This window comes from Grampus griseus (genome assembly GCF_964374135.1).
Source record: "Grampus griseus genome assembly, chromosome: 3".
NCBI classification, from domain to species: domain Eukaryota; kingdom Metazoa; phylum Chordata; class Mammalia; order Artiodactyla; family Delphinidae; genus Grampus; species Grampus griseus.
This window is the reverse complement of record NC_139019.1, coordinates 164,041,114-164,057,178: the sequence shown is the minus strand read 5'-3', so window position 1 is coordinate 164,057,178 and position 16,065 is coordinate 164,041,114. Positions and strand designations below refer to the sequence as shown.

The following is a 16,065-nucleotide window of genomic DNA, read 5'->3' as shown; positions in this document are numbered from 1 at the left end:
CCGCAGACGAAGAGGACCCAGAAAAAAGCAGCCCTGCACTGCCCAGAAAGAAGGGGCTTTATTGGGGAGTGGGGACAGCCGAGGAGGTGACCCCTATCTAACAGTCAAGGCCGGAAGGAGAGGCTAGCTCCGTTTGCAGTTAGGTGGAGAAGGGCGGGGCAGTTTTACTGGCGGGGTTGTGATAGTGGTGTTTCCCCATTGGGACTAACAGTTTTATAGACGATTCTGGTCAATTTCACAAAGTCAGGTTCGAGGAGGGGCTGATCGATTGCGTCCTTCCTGGCTCAGACCTGTAGCCCCTCTCTAGGTCTTCCGCCGATCCGGAGGGCACTCCTGGGCGCCCCTGCCTGGGTCCTCTGACGGGCATGTTACCTTCGTCCGGGGACCCCAGCCGGCTCGAACCTCAAGGCTTCGGCTCCTCCTGGAGAGAGGGGCCAGACCGAAGGCATGCCTCGGGGGCCCGCGCACCGCGAGTGGGGACACCCAGGCCCCGGGTGGGGCAGTTTGGGCCCCAGGACCACCGCCTTCTCGACACCCCTGGGCCACGTCCGGGACTTTGGGTCCTAGCGCAGAGTGACTTCCCAGGGGGTCCTTTCCCCAGCCCAGCGTTCTCGCACGCAGAGGGTTGGGGTGGGGGGCAGCGACAAACGCCTGAGGCAGGAGGGGAAAGGGGTTCCCACCTGCTCCAGACCGTTCTCCGAAGCCTTTCTGCGGGGAGGCCAGATCACCGCCAGCTTTCCGTCGCCCCTGCTCGCTGCGGGGGAAGGGGCGCTCAGCCGAGATTGCCCCTCCTCTCACCAGCTGGAGGCGGCCAGGACGAAGGAGAGCGGCCGCGCCCCTTAAACACACACAGGCGTTCACCCCCCTCCTCCCCATGGAGGCCTCCATCATGAGGGAGGAGGGAGGAACCCGAGGGGGGAGAGAGGCAAACAAACCCAGGGTGGGGAGGTAGGAACCCGAAAATTCAGAGGGAGGATCCAGGTGTGCCTGAACCCAGGGAGGGTTCCCTGGAACCCAACAAAGACATGTGGGATCCTCCTCCCTTCCCCCACCACGAGCCTAGGGGTCTGGATCTGGGAGTCCGACGGGGTCCGGGGGTGTGGAGCATAGGGATGGTCAGCCCAGAAGAGGTGAGTTGAGAGGGGCCCGAGGAGTCTGGGATCCAGGAAGGGGGACCCTGAGGATCAGAGGGCCACTGGAGCTGGGCAGTCGGTGAGAGCGGCTGGAGCCCTGGGAATTCCCAGCGTAGGGGCGCCAGTGGCTTACCAGTTAGGCTGGGCGCGGGCTCCTTGAACTCGGCGGTGCCGTAGACGCTGAGGCGCTGGCGCTGCAGTTCCCGCTCGCGCTCATTCACCTCGCGCACCTCCTGCTCCAGCAGCGATGGTGCGATGGGCGGCGGGGCGCGGGCCAGCACCGGGCACCGGCTCTGCACGACTGAACGTGGCCGACCTCCGGGCTCAGGCAGCCGCTGCGGGTCCGCGCTGCCCTCCGCCGCCAGCGAGGAGCCGCACCCGCCGGCAGCCTCGAAGAAGCGCTTGAGCTCGCCCAGCGGCTGAGGCGGCTGCCGGGCGCGCTGCTTTGGGATCTCGGGGCGCGCTAGCGCCGCCTGCCGATGGGCCTCCCGCTCGATGTCTCGCTGCATCTGCGCGCCCGCCCGAGCGCGCTCCAAGGCGCGCGGGAGCGCGGAGCCGGGGCCCGGCAGGCTGAGCACCGGCCGCACACGCAGTTCGACGAGTTCGCGGCCCGCGCGACCTGGGCTCAGGCCCCGGCTCCGGCGCAGGCTCTCCTCGCGTTCGCAGCTGCGGCGGATTTCGCGCTCGATGGGCGTCTCCATGAGCGGCTGCTCTGGGGGCTGTTGTGGGGTCTCGGAGCGCAGTAGAAAACGCAGCTGGGGGGATTCCGAGTTTGACTCAGAGGAGGTTTCCGGACCTTGAGAGGGACACTGCTCCAGGAGCCCCGCGCCTCGCGCTTCACACGGTTCAGCGTCGTCGCTGCCTCGCCCAGGACTCTCAAAGCCCTCAGCTGCGGTCGGTCCAGGGCGCTCTGCCTCCTGCCCCGCTGATGGCCCGAGGACTTCGCTCTCTTGCTCGGGGGTCTCCGCGCCCTGGTCTGGGGAGGGCACGGGGACCTCGCCTCCTGGCCTGGGGACCTCGGTATCCTGCTCTGCGGCAGGCCCGGGAATTTCTCTGTCTAACCCGGGGGGCTCAGGGCCCCGCTCTTCGGACGACCCCAGGGCTTCGCTCTCCGGCCCGGGGGCCTCGGTGTCCAGGGTTGGGAGCAGCTGGGAAGCCGTAGCTCCCAGCGCTGGAGTTTTGATGCCCAGAGCTGGAACACACCGCCCTGCGCGGCACCTGTGGCTGCAGTCGCCGTCCGCGGGTTCCAAGGCGTAGCCTGCACCGGCCGCTTCTCTGACCCGCCCCTGGCCTCCAAGAACTGTCCCCGGGGGCAGGGCCGGGCAACGCCCCCTGCACCTGCAGGCAGGACTCCGGGCTCCGCCCTAGCCCCGCCCTCGAGACGGGGGCGCCTCAGCTGGGCGCTGGATTGCTTCCACTAGCACACCTCAAGTCAGCTCAGGGCATTGGCCCGTTTAAAAGAGGACTTCCCTAGACCTAGCCCGCTACCTGGGACGCCAGTCTGGGTGCAGTGTTCACTCAGGGGGCGCCACCCTAGAACGTTTTCGGCCTCACGTCCCCGGCATTGCCAGGAGGCTTGGCCCTAGCTGCACGCCTGGCTGGGCCTCTGAACGCTGTCCTCTGGTGGGGTGTCCCCCGAAGCCATCTTTCCGGGGCCTTGCCTGTTCCGCGCAGCAGCAACGCCCACGGCGTCTGGGCTGTCCTTCCACCTTCCACCCCTGCAGCGCACAGCTCGGGCTGGAGGGGGCGCCAGGAACCGCCTCACCGCCCGCCCCAGTCTCCCTCCCAGTGCCTGGGTTCAGCAAGGTTCCGAGCGGTGAGCCAGCGCCCGCGCCAAGCCCAGAGGGCCCTTCCCCTCACCCTCTCCAGGAAAAGTACGCGAGGCGTCCACCGCCAAGTGCACTCCCAGATTGAGGGACGAGGGAGGGACGCACACACAGAACGCCCAGGGCTCAGCAGAGCGGCTGAGGTTTGAAAGGCGGTCACCTTGGACCCAGGCGACTGGGAAGGCTCAGAGAAGTATCCAGGCTTGCAGGAAGAAGTAGCTCCCTGCAGCTGGGGCCAGATTGTGACGTTCAAGGCCAGGATCGATGCCGGGAGCAGGCGACCTACCCCCAGCGACATTTTCCACTCTCTTCCCCTGGGCTCTCTCCAAAACCTGCCTCCACCCCCCACCATTTTGGGGTGACCAATAAGAAAGATATAGTTACCTAAAGAAAGTGGGGGGGCTACACAGCCTCAGGAGCCCCAATAATCCCCCAACTCTCTGCCTACCCTGGTGACTCCCCTTTCTGTCCACCCTCCCACTCTACTCTCTCCTTGATCCCAATCTCAAGCTGCTACCCTCCTCCCTCTGACCATCTGACCTCCTTCCTTCCTCTGACTCTATTGACCCAATTGGAATCAGGCCCACCTGATTCCCGCCCACTCAGAACCTAAGTGTCAGCCTTCTCCAAGGCTCAGTTTCCTTGTCTGTAAAACGGGGATAATAGTGCTTACTCCCTCGGGAGGTGATGAGGATGAAAACTGTACTTCTGGAATGAGTTGTCTCTACAGTGGACTCTTTATCACCTCCTGTCCCTCTTCCAGCCATGCTTACTGGGCTCTTGGTTCCACCACGCCACTGAACCTTCTCTGTCCAAGGACCTCCATGACCTCCATTTGCCAGACCTGATCACTGGCTCCTCCCTGATTCCCTCTCCATTAGCTCCTTGGACTTGGAGGACACCATCCTCTCCTGATTTCCCTCCTACCTCCCAGGCACCCCTTCTCAGACTTCTGGTTCACCTGCATCAATGGGCTTCCTTCCCCTCTGGCTTCCATTGGGTTTGGCTGATGGGAGAGAGGTGAGTGAGGTCAGGATGTTTATCCCATGCCCCCTTCCTCCAAGCTTTGTTGGCTGTGTCCCTCCACAGCAGGCAGCAGCTCCACGTAGCTCTCTCCCTCCAGGTCCATGGGGTGGTAACAGCTCCTGGCTGTGGCGAATCCAGGCTATGCACTATGCCTTGATTATTTCCTTCTACGAGTTCTCATCAATTACTTGGTTTAAGTACAGTCTCTTTCCTGCCAACACTCAGACCTTGACAAACTCCAATCTCATGCTTTAAATACCATCCCTATGCTGATGTCTCCCAAATTTATGTCTCTAGCTCTGACTTCTCCCCTGGGTTTTGGACTCATATCCAACAGTCCCTAGTCTAATAGATATGCCAAAATGAACACGTTAGAAACTGAACTCTTGGTTTCCCCCAACTCTATTCCTCTCTACTATGTATAGCAACTCACTCATTCTGTTTTTCATGCCCAAAATGTAGAAGTCAGCCTCAATTTCTCTTTTTCCCTCAGCCCCTGCCCCAATCCATTCATATATTGGATTGCTGTTTGCTCTGCCTCCAAAATATATTCTGAATTCGTCCACTTCTCGCCACCCTTGTCCCAGACGTTCACTGTCCTCCAGTGACTCCCCACCAGACTTAGAAGAAAAATCCAAATTCCCTACCCTGGCTCAGAAGGCCCTTCCCACTTCTCAGATCTCATCTCCTGACATCTCCCTTGATCACTCCTCCATCCCAGCCTTCATGCTTTCCTCAAACCCCCCAGCTGCATTCCCACCCCCAGGGCCTTTGCACTTGCCTTTCCCTCTGCTTGGAATGACTCATCACACGGTTGGCTTCTGCTATTCAGGTCTTGGTTCTTCAGAGAAGCGGTCTCTGATCACCCAGCCTACATCAAACACAGCTGTTCTTTAACCCTATCCCTGTTATTTTCTGTAACTCACCCAATACTGCAGTTATCATCAATTACCTTTATTTCTTCCTTTATTTGTATATTATCTGTCTCCCCCAACCCCAGGCTGCAAAGTGAGCCGCATTACAGCATTTTCTGTTTGTCATGCTCACCTAACTCCCCCACGCCTAAAACAGTGCCTGACACCTAACACTTGTTTAAGAATGTTCCCAATGCTGGGACAAAGAGATAAACCAGACTTGGAAGTTGCAGTTGAGCTTGGGAGACAGACACAATTATAAACAGAACAATCTTGCCTCAAGGTGGAACACACGACAAGGGTACAAAGGGAAGCCTATATTTATACATCCAAAGAGTTAACAGTTATTAAATCAAACTACAAGCAATGAAGTAAAAGATATTCTCTCCTCCAAAAGGTGGAAACAACCTAAATGTCCATCAACAGATGAATGGATAAAAAAATGTGATCCATCCATACAATGGAATATTATTTAGCCATAGAAAGGAATGAAGCACTGATTCATGCTACAGTGTGGATGAACCTTGAAAACATTATGCTCAGTGAAAGAAGCCAGACACAGAAGGCCACATACTGTATGATCCCGTTGATAGAAAATGTCCAAAATAGGTAAATCTATAGAGACAGATGCAGATCGGTGGTTGCCAGGAGCTGGGGGTAGGGGGGAATGGGGAGTGACTGCTTAATGGGTACCGGATTTCCTTCTGGGGTGATGAAAAGGTTCTGGAACAAGACGGTGGCAAAAGTTGCACAACACTGCGAATGTACTGAATGCCACCAACTGTAAATTTTGTTGTGTGTATTTTACCGCAATTAAAAACTTATTTTTAAAAATATGTTCTCTCGGGGCTTCCCTGGTGGCGCAGTGGCTGAGAGTCCGCCTGCCGATGCAGGGGACACGGGTTCGTGCCCTGATCCCACATGCCTCGGAGCGGCTGCGCCCGTGAGCCATGGCCGCTGAGCCTGCGCGTCCGGAGCCTGTTGCTCCGCAACGGGAGAGGCCACAACAGTGAGAGGTCCGCGTATCGCAAAAAAAAAAAAAAAAAAAAAATGTTCTCTCAGAGGAATTTCCTGATGGTCCAGTAGTTAGGACTCGGCCCTTTCACTGCCGAAGCTTGGGTTCAACTCCTGGTCGAGAAATAGATCCTGCAAGCCGTGTGGCGCTGCATATATATATATATATATATATATATATATATATATATATATATATATATATATATATATTTCCTTCTTCCTATCATGACAAATATACTTGTAGAATGACCTAGATGACCACGTTCAATTGAAAATATTTTGAATCCCTAGGAGTTGTGTACTTGAATGTGGGACACAGGAAAACCCCAGCCCTCAGTCTGGCCCCTTTTGCTTCCCACCCCAAAGTGTCCTACACAGCGAGGAGCCTTGTGCAAGCACCTAGGGAGCCCATCCCACACGCCCATGCTCTTTCCTCACCCCTCTGCCCACAGCTGCCCTTGGCCACTTCTTGGACACCCTGCGTAGGATCTAGAGCAGGGAGGGACGATTTAGCTGGGTACATTCCCTTTGCCCCATGGGAAGCAGGCCCTCTAAAGCAAGGGGCCCAGGGGACTTCCCTGGCGGCCAAGTGGTTAAGACTCCGCGCTTCCATGCAGGGGGTTTGATCCCTGGTCGGGGAACTAAGATCCTGCATGCAGTGCGGCGTGGCCACAAAAAATAAAAAATAAAAATAAATGAATTTAAAATTTAAAAAAATAAATAAGTAAAGCAAAGAGCCCAGGACAAGGGCTCTTCTCATTGAGGTTTATGTCAGAATTGCACAGTGTGACCAGGGCTGTGATAAGGGAAGCACTGGGGGCTGCAGGATACCAGCCTGGAGAGTAAAAATGATTTCCCCAAGAGAGTGGTTGGATGAAACATATAATCAGCTGAGAAAAGGGGTGCTGGCCCTTTAAGAATGGGATGTGGGGTAGAACAGGGACCCTCAAGATTTAGGTAGGAAGCTCTCTAGACCTTTCCCATCACCACACTCCCCCAATTGTTATCACATCTAAGGGGTGTCCAGGGTCCTGGAGGCTGTTTGATCTAATTCTCTTATTCTCCCAAAGGGGAAACCGAAGCCTAGAAACCTAGGGGAAGTTGCCCAGAGTTGTCCAGAGCCCAGACGTTCTGGTTCCCATGGGGCACAGGCTCTGGTCTCCAGAATCCTCTAGCTGGATCAGCCCTTCCTCCTCGCCCCAGAACCAGGGTCCAAGAAGGGAGGGCAGCTAGCCTGTAAAAGTATCCCTTGTGTGGTGTTCAACAGTACTCAAAGGTGGGTGACCCTTGGTGGGCGACTGGACTAGAAATGTCTAGGGTGGCAAGTGGAGGTACCATTGTCTGAGGGGGTCAGGGACTCCAAACGCCCGTCCACCCGCTAGACCACACATGTGAGAGTGTGTTTGCCAGGAGGCAGCTGAGTGCAGCAACGAGGCCACTGGCTGGTAAATAATTGATCAGGACAGCTGATAGTACCTCCCCAGAACTGCCCCGCCAGCCCCCGGCCCCCCTCGCCCCGGCCCATGCGTCTCCCGCCTCCTGGCCCAAACCAGCTGGACCAGCTCTCCCAGTGCCCGCCTGCAGCCCCCCCCCACTCCCGACAGCCAAGTCACAGCCTCCAGGGCACCTTTCGGCAAGCGGGTGGTGGGTCCTGGACTCAGGGACCAGAACGTGGGCTTCTGGGCAGAGATGGCCCTGCAAAGCCAGGTGTGGTCTCCGGCCACACCCATGTAAGTGTCTGGGGTCAGGGGGGCCAGTGGGCAGGGCCTGGGAGGGGCTCATGGAAGACACTGGCCTTTCCACGGAGCAGGGGAGGTGAGACCTCCAGCTAGCCTCTCCTAAGGGGGCCAGGGAGAGTGAAGGGTGGCCGGCAGCCAGCCCCCCAGGCTCTTCAATGCCCCCCCTCCCCAGAAAGTCGGGTGGGAGGTGTGAACCCTCACCCCCTTCTTTTTTGGGGACTTTCCGCTGGCAGGCCCAAGCCCAAAGTCCAGCCTGGGGGGTGGGGCTATTACTTGGGTGAGGGGCAGGGAATGTCAAGGTCTCTGACTCCTATGTTTTGCCTCTAGAATCATCCCTCAGTGTCCAGGGTGGGAGGAAATGCTTGAGATCCAACAGGGAAAAGTTAACAGCTCCCAAACTGGGAAAGAGAATGGGAAAATGGAAATGATCACCTGCTTAATGAAATGACCACCGACTGTTCTTGGTGGGGCAAAAAGCCACCACCGTGAATGTTCTTCTTGCAGAGTTAGAGATAAGCAACATCTAACGAAATGTGCAGATTATTTTAATATTCGAGGTGTGAGGGCTTTTTAAAGTAAGAGGGTGGAGGGGCTCCAGAGGTTTGTAAAGAGTTCTGGAAAAGGGGCTCCCCCCAGGGACCCCAATTTGGTTCTTCACTCTTTTGGGTTCCCCGTTGCATTATTCACCAACTACAAACCTGGTTGCCTAGCAATGGGAATCTGATCCTCCCCCCAGCAAGGAAGAGGCAGGGAGATTACATCTTGGGGGTGGGAGAGCAGAGGGGGGACTTTAGCCTTCCCCCCAGGGGCAAACTTATTAACAGGGGGTCTGAGCTTCCTTTGGGATACCTTGGAAAGCATGACTTCAGCATCCTGCCCCAACTGGAATTGGGGACACCCCAGACAGATCTCTTGTCTCCTGGTCGTCGAGAGGAGGATGCCTAGACTTCCCTCTTCCCCACAGTGTTCCCAGTACTGGGGATCTGAGAGCCTTGAGTTCCAATCCTGACTCAGGGACATTAGACAAGTCTTTTTGCCACTTCTTGGGGCCTCAGTATTCTCATCCGTCAAATGGGGACAGTACTACTATTGATACTTACCTTCTAAGATGGTAGAGAGGGTTAAATAAGTTACTGTGAGTAAAGCATTTAACAGTGCCTGGCACCTGGTGTGCACTGGCTAATGGTTGGCTGATTTTCTTCTCAGTTGGAATGTCAACTCAGCAAAAAGTTGACTACAGTGTCTCAAGATCAGGGCAGGGAGGGGGAGGGGGAGGTGGCTGTGGGAGCCTAGCGAAAGCCCCATAGAGCACTTAGAGTGCTATAGATAGTAAGTGCTAAGTGTGAACTCACTATTATACCTTCATGGTGAGGCCAGAGAAGATCAGGGAGGCCCCACCAGAGTTTGGGCAATGAGGTTAGTTAGTGCTCAACTTAATAAATGTTTGAGGGCTTGCTCTGTGCCCACCCTGGGCTAAGCGTCAGGGCCAACAGGCAGACAGATATATCCTTCTAGTTATTGGCCTGTGAAACACCTGCACGTAGTCAGTGCTCAATGCATGTCTCTGATGAGAGGCCGATGTAATGACAACTGTCCCTGAAGTGCCCTGCAGTACCAGTCAGCCTCCAGCTTCCAGGGGGAGCCCAAATGGACTAGGGGTGGCCCTGGAGGCTGGGAATTGGGGATCCTGGGGTGCTCTGAGGAGGACAACAATGGGGGTAATCTCAGGTTAAACCTTAAACGGCGAGTCCCCCTCCCCCTCCTCCCAGTTCAGAGTCCGGCACTAGGCAGTGTGACCTGGTGACCCTTGCCCCCAGGGATGGTGGCTTGCAGGTGGAGGAGGCAACTCCGGAGTTACCATGGCAATGGCATGTGTCCATGGTGGGATGGACCCTTTTCTCCCCAGACTCCCTCACCCCCCAGCACTTAAGGGATGCTGTGTAGGAGCCAAGGTCCAGAAAGGACCTTGTTCGGGTTTGGTGGGATTCGAGAGTTTCTGGGAATGGTTATTATAATTAATCAAAAACATTATTAGTCGTGGGAATTATTTAAATTTTTTTATTTTTTTCTTTTTGGCTGAGGTACACGGCTTGTGGGATCTTAGTTCCCCGTCCAGGGATTGAACCTGGGCCCTCGGCAGTGAGAGCACGGAATCCTAACCACCGGACCGCCAGGGAATTCCCTAAAATTATTATTAATAATAAACTATGCTACTGTTTTTGGAGCACTATGTCCTAAGTTTTTTCCTGCATGGATACTTCCTTGCAAGGCCATCATCTCACCTCTGCAAGGTGAAGGTCAAGCTATCCTGGTCCATTTTACAGATGGGGAAACTGAGGCTCAGAGAGGTGTTGTCAAGCCTAGGAAGGGATTTAGCTCAGTCTGTCATGGTCTCTGCTCTCTCTCCCTCACAGAACCCCTGCCCTCTGCCCCGACCCCTCCCAGGTGCAAAGGGGAAATAGAGGAAAGTGCTGGGTTTTGGTTGGCTTCCCAGCAGCTCAGGGATCTTGGCTCAGAGAGGGGTATTCGAGAGGTGAGCCTGCTGAGGTGTGGGCCCCTGGGAGACCCCTTTGGCAGCCGCCTCCCTCTCCCTGCAGGCCAATGGCAGAGAGCTCCCTCTACCGGCAGCGGCTAGAGGTCATCGCGGTAAGTGAAGCCCTACCAGTGCGGTCAGCCTGGAGCCCTGGGCAACCCTAGCCTTGCCCCAAGCCCTTTCCTCTCCTCCCTCCTATCACAGGGAGCAGGCCTAGGGCTCTGAAGGTGCGGGAAGCACCCTCAGCTCCAGCCTTTCTCGGGGCGCCCCACCTAAATCCTCAGGCCCCTCCGCTCCCCAGTTCCTCTGATCACTGACACCCCTAGAATGGAGAGCTGCGAACTCCGCACTCTTGAAATCTATAGCAGCCGATGCTCCATTCTTGAACCCCAGTCTCCAAGATACCCCATGTCTGAACCCCATCTCTCAGACCCCCATATCTGAACCTCATCTCTCTAAACTCCCATATTTAGATCTCCATCTCTGTGGACCACATCTCTCTGAACCCCCCATCTCACTAACCCCCATTTCTCTGGACCCCTTCTCTACATCCTAGTCTCGCTGGATCTCCATGACTGCACCTCCATTTCCGACCCCCCCATCTCACTAGCCGCCTCCCTTTGATCTTCATATCTGGACCCCCATCTCTCTGAATCCCGTCCCTCTTAACTCCATATCTCAGACACCCCCTACCCCCGGATTCCCATTCCAAGGCCCTCCCACCCACAGACCCCAGTTCCGCGCGGGCGAGGCCTCTGCAGCATCCCGGGCGCGGCCGGCCCCGCCCCCGCCGGCCCCGCCCCCACCCGCTGCTGAGTCAGGGCCTCCGCAACCCCCTCCCGGCCCGGGGCCCAGACTTGTGTTCCGCCCACGGCGCGGCTTGCAGTCCCGGGAGTCCCGGGAGTCCCGGGAGCCCCCGGGAGCCCGGCGGAGGAGGGAGGGAGGAAGGGGGGAAGGCGGCCCCACCCGGCCTCACCCGGCCCGCGGGCAGCTCCTGGTCCTCTGTGCGCAGGAGAAGCGGCGGCTGCAGGAGGAGATCAGCGCCGCGCGCCGGGAGCTGGAGGAGGAGAAACTCCGTGTGGAGCGGCTCAAGGTTGGGGGCGGGCAGGGGCGCCTGCTTAGCCCGGGCAATGAAGTGGGAGTGTCTGTGAGAGTCAGTTCTGGGAACCAAAGGAGGCTCTGTCTAAACATGGGGGGGCATTGGTTCCAGCTTTGGGGGTGGGCGTCCTCCCCAGCTTGGGAGAGTGGGTGGTTGTGATGGGGACATTTGTTCCACCTTTGGGAAGAGTGTGGGGACAATGGAGGTGTTTGTTCCTCTTTGGGGTAGGGAGGGGCTCATAGGGACATTGAGTTCACCTTTGGGGGTGTTTGTCCCATTCTGGAAAGGTTGGGGAGATCGATGGGTGTTTTTTTTCCAGCGTGGGAAAGCTATGGGTTGGTAACGGGGTGTCTGCCCCACCTGGCATCGTTGGGGCACGTATCCCAGCCTGAGGGAGAAATGTGTGTCCCATCTGGGTGGTCGTAGGGCAATAAGAAATCTGCCCACGGTGGGACATCCAGAGGGGGGCGCTACATGAGATGGGGTAGTCCATGCGCCCCTTCCCATGCCCAGAGGAAGTCTCTCCGGGAACGCTGGCTAATGGACGGGGCAGCTGAAGAGCCGGAGCGGCCCCAGGACCCCGCCTCACAGGACCCCCAGTCACCTGAGGACCAGGCTCAGGCCCGCATCCGGAACCTGGAAGGCAGCTTGTTCACGTGAGTAGGGCCCCTGCCTGACAGCTTTGCCCCAGCCTGACTAGGCCAGGCCCCTCAGCCCGCTCCAACTGACACTTCGGGTGGGGTTGGTCCATAAGCCCGAGGTCCAGGCTCCCAGCAGCCCCTTCTCTTCCCCAGACTCCAGTCCCAGCTGCAGCTGTTACAAAGTGCATCCACAGGTGCCCAGCACAAGCCCACAGGCAAGCCCACCTGGCGCCGACAGGTGAGGAGCTAGGGGAGCAGGCGGTGGGAGGAGGGGGTGTGGCAAGCAGAACCCAAAGCAGGACCTCTCCAAGCACAGTTTAGATTCTGGGTCCTCTGCTTTCCTTGCCCAAGCCTCAGTTTCCCCATCTCTAAAATGAGCATAACAACAGCACACACCTGGAAGAGGTGTGAGAGAGGGTTGGTGAGATCATAGCTTAGTACCCGGAACGGGCACAAGGGACCGTTTTGATATATGGTTGCCAATACGACCTGAATGAGGAAAGCAGTCAGCAAATGTGGGGAAGTGTTCATGGAATTCAGTCTCAAAGGTGGGAAAGGGTCATCGTGAGATGCTCGCATGATTTGGGGCATCTACGTGGCTTTTGGAGTTTTGGGGTTTGTTTTGGTAATGTCTCTATTAAGATACAACGCAGGCCATACAACATACAGGTTTTTGAAAACCAAGACAACTTCACATTAAAATCTGACTCTCCGTGTTTTCCTTGAAGTCCAAAGATCCAGTAATATTTGCACCTGGCCACGGTGATGTGTGGGTTTTCCACAGTCCCCACCTCTCCCTGATGCTTTACCTTGGCTCCCAGGTGCCTGTTTCAGGACGAAAGAGGAGAGGAGACCTTTAATTGGGATAGGAAGCACTTGTTGGGTTTTTAGTCTAAGCCGGGAATTCCCTGCTAGAGATGCGCAAGGCATGATTCCTGGCCCAAGAGAGCTCACGGTCCAGATGAGGAGATGGGGTGCAACGAGTCTGTGAGGGGGGAGCCCAGGATATAGGGGAAGCTCATAAGAAGTACCTGAGTGAGGTTGGGGGCTCAGGGACGGCTTCCTGGAGGCAGTGACATCTATGCTGAATCTGGAAGGGAATCAGGAATACAGGCAGAGGAAACAGCCTGGACAAAGGCCTAGAGGCTGGAAAGAGGAGGGTAGGATAGGAGATCTGTGGGGTTTGGCATAGGTGGCCTGCAGGGGTGTCCTCAGCTCCCCTCCCTTGGGCTCATCTTTCCCTTGATCCCTTCCTTCACTCCACTCTAGCCACCCTGACCCTCTGTTCTATTCCTTGAACTTGCCTAAATCACTGTAGCCCCAGGGCCTTTGCATTTGCTGTGCCCTCCGCCTGGAATGCCCTTTCCTACCTTTTGACTCAAGGCTGGCTCTTCTCACCTTTCAGGCCTTTGTTCAATGTCATCTCCTCCAAGAGGCCCTTCTGCATCTTATACCTAAAGGAGGCACCCCATCACCTCCCAGGCATTCCCCAGCCCCTTATCCTGCTTTTCTTTTCTTTTCTTTTTTTCCTATCATAGCCCTTCTCACTCCCTGAATTACAGATTTGTTTTATGTTTATTACCTGCTTCCTCCCACTGGAATGTAAGTTCCAATAGCAAAAGGCTTAAGTGTCCCTTAAGTAACCTCAGTAGCTGGCAGAGTAGGTCCCCAATACAGAGGGATTGGCTGCATGGCCACAGTATTGATTGGGCACCTACTGTGTGCAACGCAATGGAGCAGAGGGAGATGAGACAGGTCAGGAAGGCTGAGGTACAACAGAGGGTTTGGTCCTGAAGGTAACGGGGAGCCATCGATGGTGTTTGAGCAGGGGAGGGGTACTGGCATGCAGGAGGCTGGAAGTGGAGATGTGGGCCGGCCTGACCTTGTTTCTTCCATCCCTGCAGGGTCACCGTCCTCTATCCCAGCCCACCGTGGAGGCAGGTCCTGCAGGTGGGTGTATTGAGGTCTGGGGGTCACAAGAGGAAGGACCTGAATCTCACTCTGTTGCCCCATCTCTCCTTTCCCCTTCTCCCCTCACGCCCCCAGACCAGACTGATCTAAACAAGAGCGCCTCCATACCAGCCGGACCAGTGGACCCCTCTAAGTCCAGAGACGAGTCTGTCGGGGTTCCGCCAGCCCCAAGGAGGATCCCTGGGGCAGCAGTGGCCTCCTCAGAAGCCAATGGCCCCTGCCCTGGATCCAGCCCCCCTCCGGAGCAGGCACCGAGTCAGGGAGTGGCGGCGTCTGACGGGGGAGTGAATGAGGCCAAAGGGGAAGGCACGGTGAAGGTGGTCTGGGAGGGGCTGAGGGCCACGGAGGACTGTACCACGGGGCCCACAGGCCCAGAGCTGGAGGCTAAGGTGGAGGAGATGGTCATGGAGGCCATCGGGGACAGACAGGAAGCCGGACGCCTAGAGCTCCCTTCATGGGTCAGGGAGGACAGGGATATCGTGGAGGTAGTCTGGGAAGGGGTGGGAGGCACAGAGGGCAGCGACTCAGAGGCCATGGGGGAGGCGGGCAGAGGCCTGGAGGCTGCACAGACCAGCTCACTGAGGCTGCAGGAGGGACCGGGGGGAGCAGCTTCTGGAGAAGGGGAAGGTGCCCCCAGGGGCAGCGCTGATGGTGATGGGCAGGGGGGCTTTGGAGGAGAGGAGGGGTCCTTCATTTGGGTGGAGAGAGTGACCCTCAATGAGCAGTGGGAAGAGCTGGGGCTGGAGGGCTTGGAAGGGCCAAAGGCACTGGGAAGGGAGGGAAAGGATGAGAGTCCACTGGGGGCAGGCGGCAGAGGCGGGGAGGAAACGTGGGAGGCGGAGAGGAGGTGGGCAGAGGAATTAGCGGGGAAGAGAGGAAGTGAGGGAATGGCAGGCGCAGAGCCAGAAGGAGCAGAGATGTCACTGGCAGTGGAGAGGAAAGGAAGTGAGAAATCCTTGGAGCCGGAGAGGAGAGGAGTTGAGGAAAAGGTGGAGACAGAGATGGGAGGAGGTGACGAACCACTGTCGGCAGAAAGAAAAGAAGTTGAAGGACCTCTGAGGGCAGAGAGGGAAAGAGGCGAGGAGCCGTTGGGAGTACAGCAGAAAGGAGGTGAGGAAAAGTTAGAGGCAATTGAAGAACCATTGGTGACAGAAAGGAAAGAAGGTGAGGAATCACTGATGGGAGAGAGAATAGGAGGTGAGGAAGCATTGGAGGGAAAGGAAAAAAGAGACGAGGAGTCACTGAAGGTACAGAGAACGGGCGGTGAGCAGCCGTCGGAGGCAGAGACAAAAGGAGATGAGGAACCACTGAAGGTACAGAGAACGGGCGGTGAGCAGCCGTCGGAGGCAGAGACAAAAGGAGATGAGGAACCACTGAAGGTACAGAAAACGGGCGGTGAGCAGCCGTCGGAGACAGAGACAAAAGGAGATGAGGAATCACAGAAGGCAGAGAGAATGGCAGGTGAAGAGCCATTGCAGACAGAGAAGACTCAAGGGGCCGAGGGAGATCTGAGTCCGGAAGAGCAGAGAGAGTCAGGAGGAGGAAAGGAGTGTCAGGCAGAGGAAGTGAGTGAGGAAGTGGCTCCCCTGGGGGCCAAGGAGGAGCCAAGGCCGGAGGAAGAAGGACAGCAGCCCCAGGAGAAGCAGGAAGGCTCCCCAGAAGCGGAAGCAGTGAAGCCCCAAACCTCTGATGAGGGCCAGGACCCCTCTGGGGATGCCACCCCCCTCCTGGCAGAGACCCCAGCTCAGGAGCAGCCTGCTGAGTGCCAGCCACTGCTTCAGGTGGAGGAGCCCAGGGCCAACCCCAGTGCCCAGGCGGTGCCCACCTACGCGCCTGCCCAGCAGCCGGAGCCATCTGCCCCTCCCGAGGGCGAAGAGGCGAGTGGCCCTAAGCAGAAGACGTGCCAGTGTTGTGCGGTTATGTGAGCCCACGCCCTCTACCCCACTCCCAGCTCCTCTCACAGCTACCTCGGCCTCTTGGCATCAGCAGATGGTCCCAGGCGCAGACAGGGCACCACGGGACTGGTGATGGCACCTGGGAGCCAGCTGGTCCACATGTCCATCTCCACCTGGGCTCCTGGACCCCTTGCACACTGCCTGTGACCCTGGCCCCTTTCTGTGACAAAGCCTTTATACTTGAAAATAAAATGTTGAGCATTTGGACAGT

The 16,065-nt window shown here is 57.0% G+C and overlaps 2 protein-coding genes across 3 annotated transcripts; one reads left to right on the top strand and one right to left on the bottom strand.

Annotated features, from left to right (window-relative positions):
- Positions 1-48: 48 nt before the first annotated feature.
- On the bottom strand, positions 49-2,410 carry MISP3 (MISP family member 3). Of its 2 annotated transcripts, XM_082652527.1 has the most exons (3): positions 1,267-1,970; positions 681-754; positions 49-421 (listed from the first exon to the last, which is right to left on the bottom strand). In XM_082652527.1, the coding sequence occupies exons 1-3, from the start codon at positions 1,832-1,834 to the stop codon at positions 404-406; spliced, it is 660 nt and encodes a 219-aa protein (XP_082508653.1). In that variant the 5' UTR covers positions 1,835-1,970; the 3' UTR covers positions 49-403. The 2 variants fall into 2 exon arrangements, with proteins under 2 accessions (XP_082508653.1, XP_082508652.1); XM_082652526.1 differs by lacking the exon at positions 49-421 and having other exon boundaries at positions 435-754; positions 1,267-2,410.
- A 5,071-nt stretch (positions 2,411-7,481) lies between these two features.
- On the top strand, positions 7,482-16,025 carry PALM3 (paralemmin 3). The gene is made up of 7 exons (XM_082651048.1): positions 7,482-7,646; positions 10,253-10,301; positions 11,201-11,281; positions 11,801-11,943; positions 12,082-12,166; positions 13,833-13,878; positions 13,975-16,025. The coding sequence occupies exons 1-7, from the start codon at positions 7,606-7,608 to the stop codon at positions 15,822-15,824; spliced, it is 2,295 nt and encodes a 764-aa protein (XP_082507174.1). The 5' UTR covers positions 7,482-7,605; the 3' UTR covers positions 15,825-16,025.
- The last annotated feature ends 40 nt before the right edge of the window (positions 16,026-16,065 follow it).

Coding starts and splice junctions, on each gene's coding strand:
- MISP3 (XM_082652526.1), bottom strand. CDS start 1,834: ATGGAGACGCCCATCGAGCGCGAAATCCGCCGCAGCTGCGAACGCGAG. Junction 755..1,266: donor GCCCGCGCCCAGCCTAACTG/GTAAGCCACTGG, acceptor CTTCCCCCGCAG/CGAGCAGGGGCGACGGAAAG.
- PALM3 (XM_082651048.1), top strand. CDS start 7,606: ATGGCCCTGCAAAGCCAGGTGTGGTCTCCGGCCACACCCAT. Junction 11,944..12,081: donor CTGGAAGGCAGCTTGTTCAC/GTGAGTAGGGCC, acceptor TCTCTTCCCCAG/ACTCCAGTCCCAGCTGCAGC. Junction 13,879..13,974: donor CGTGGAGGCAGGTCCTGCAG/GTGGGTGTATTG, acceptor TCACGCCCCCAG/ACCAGACTGATCTAAACAAG.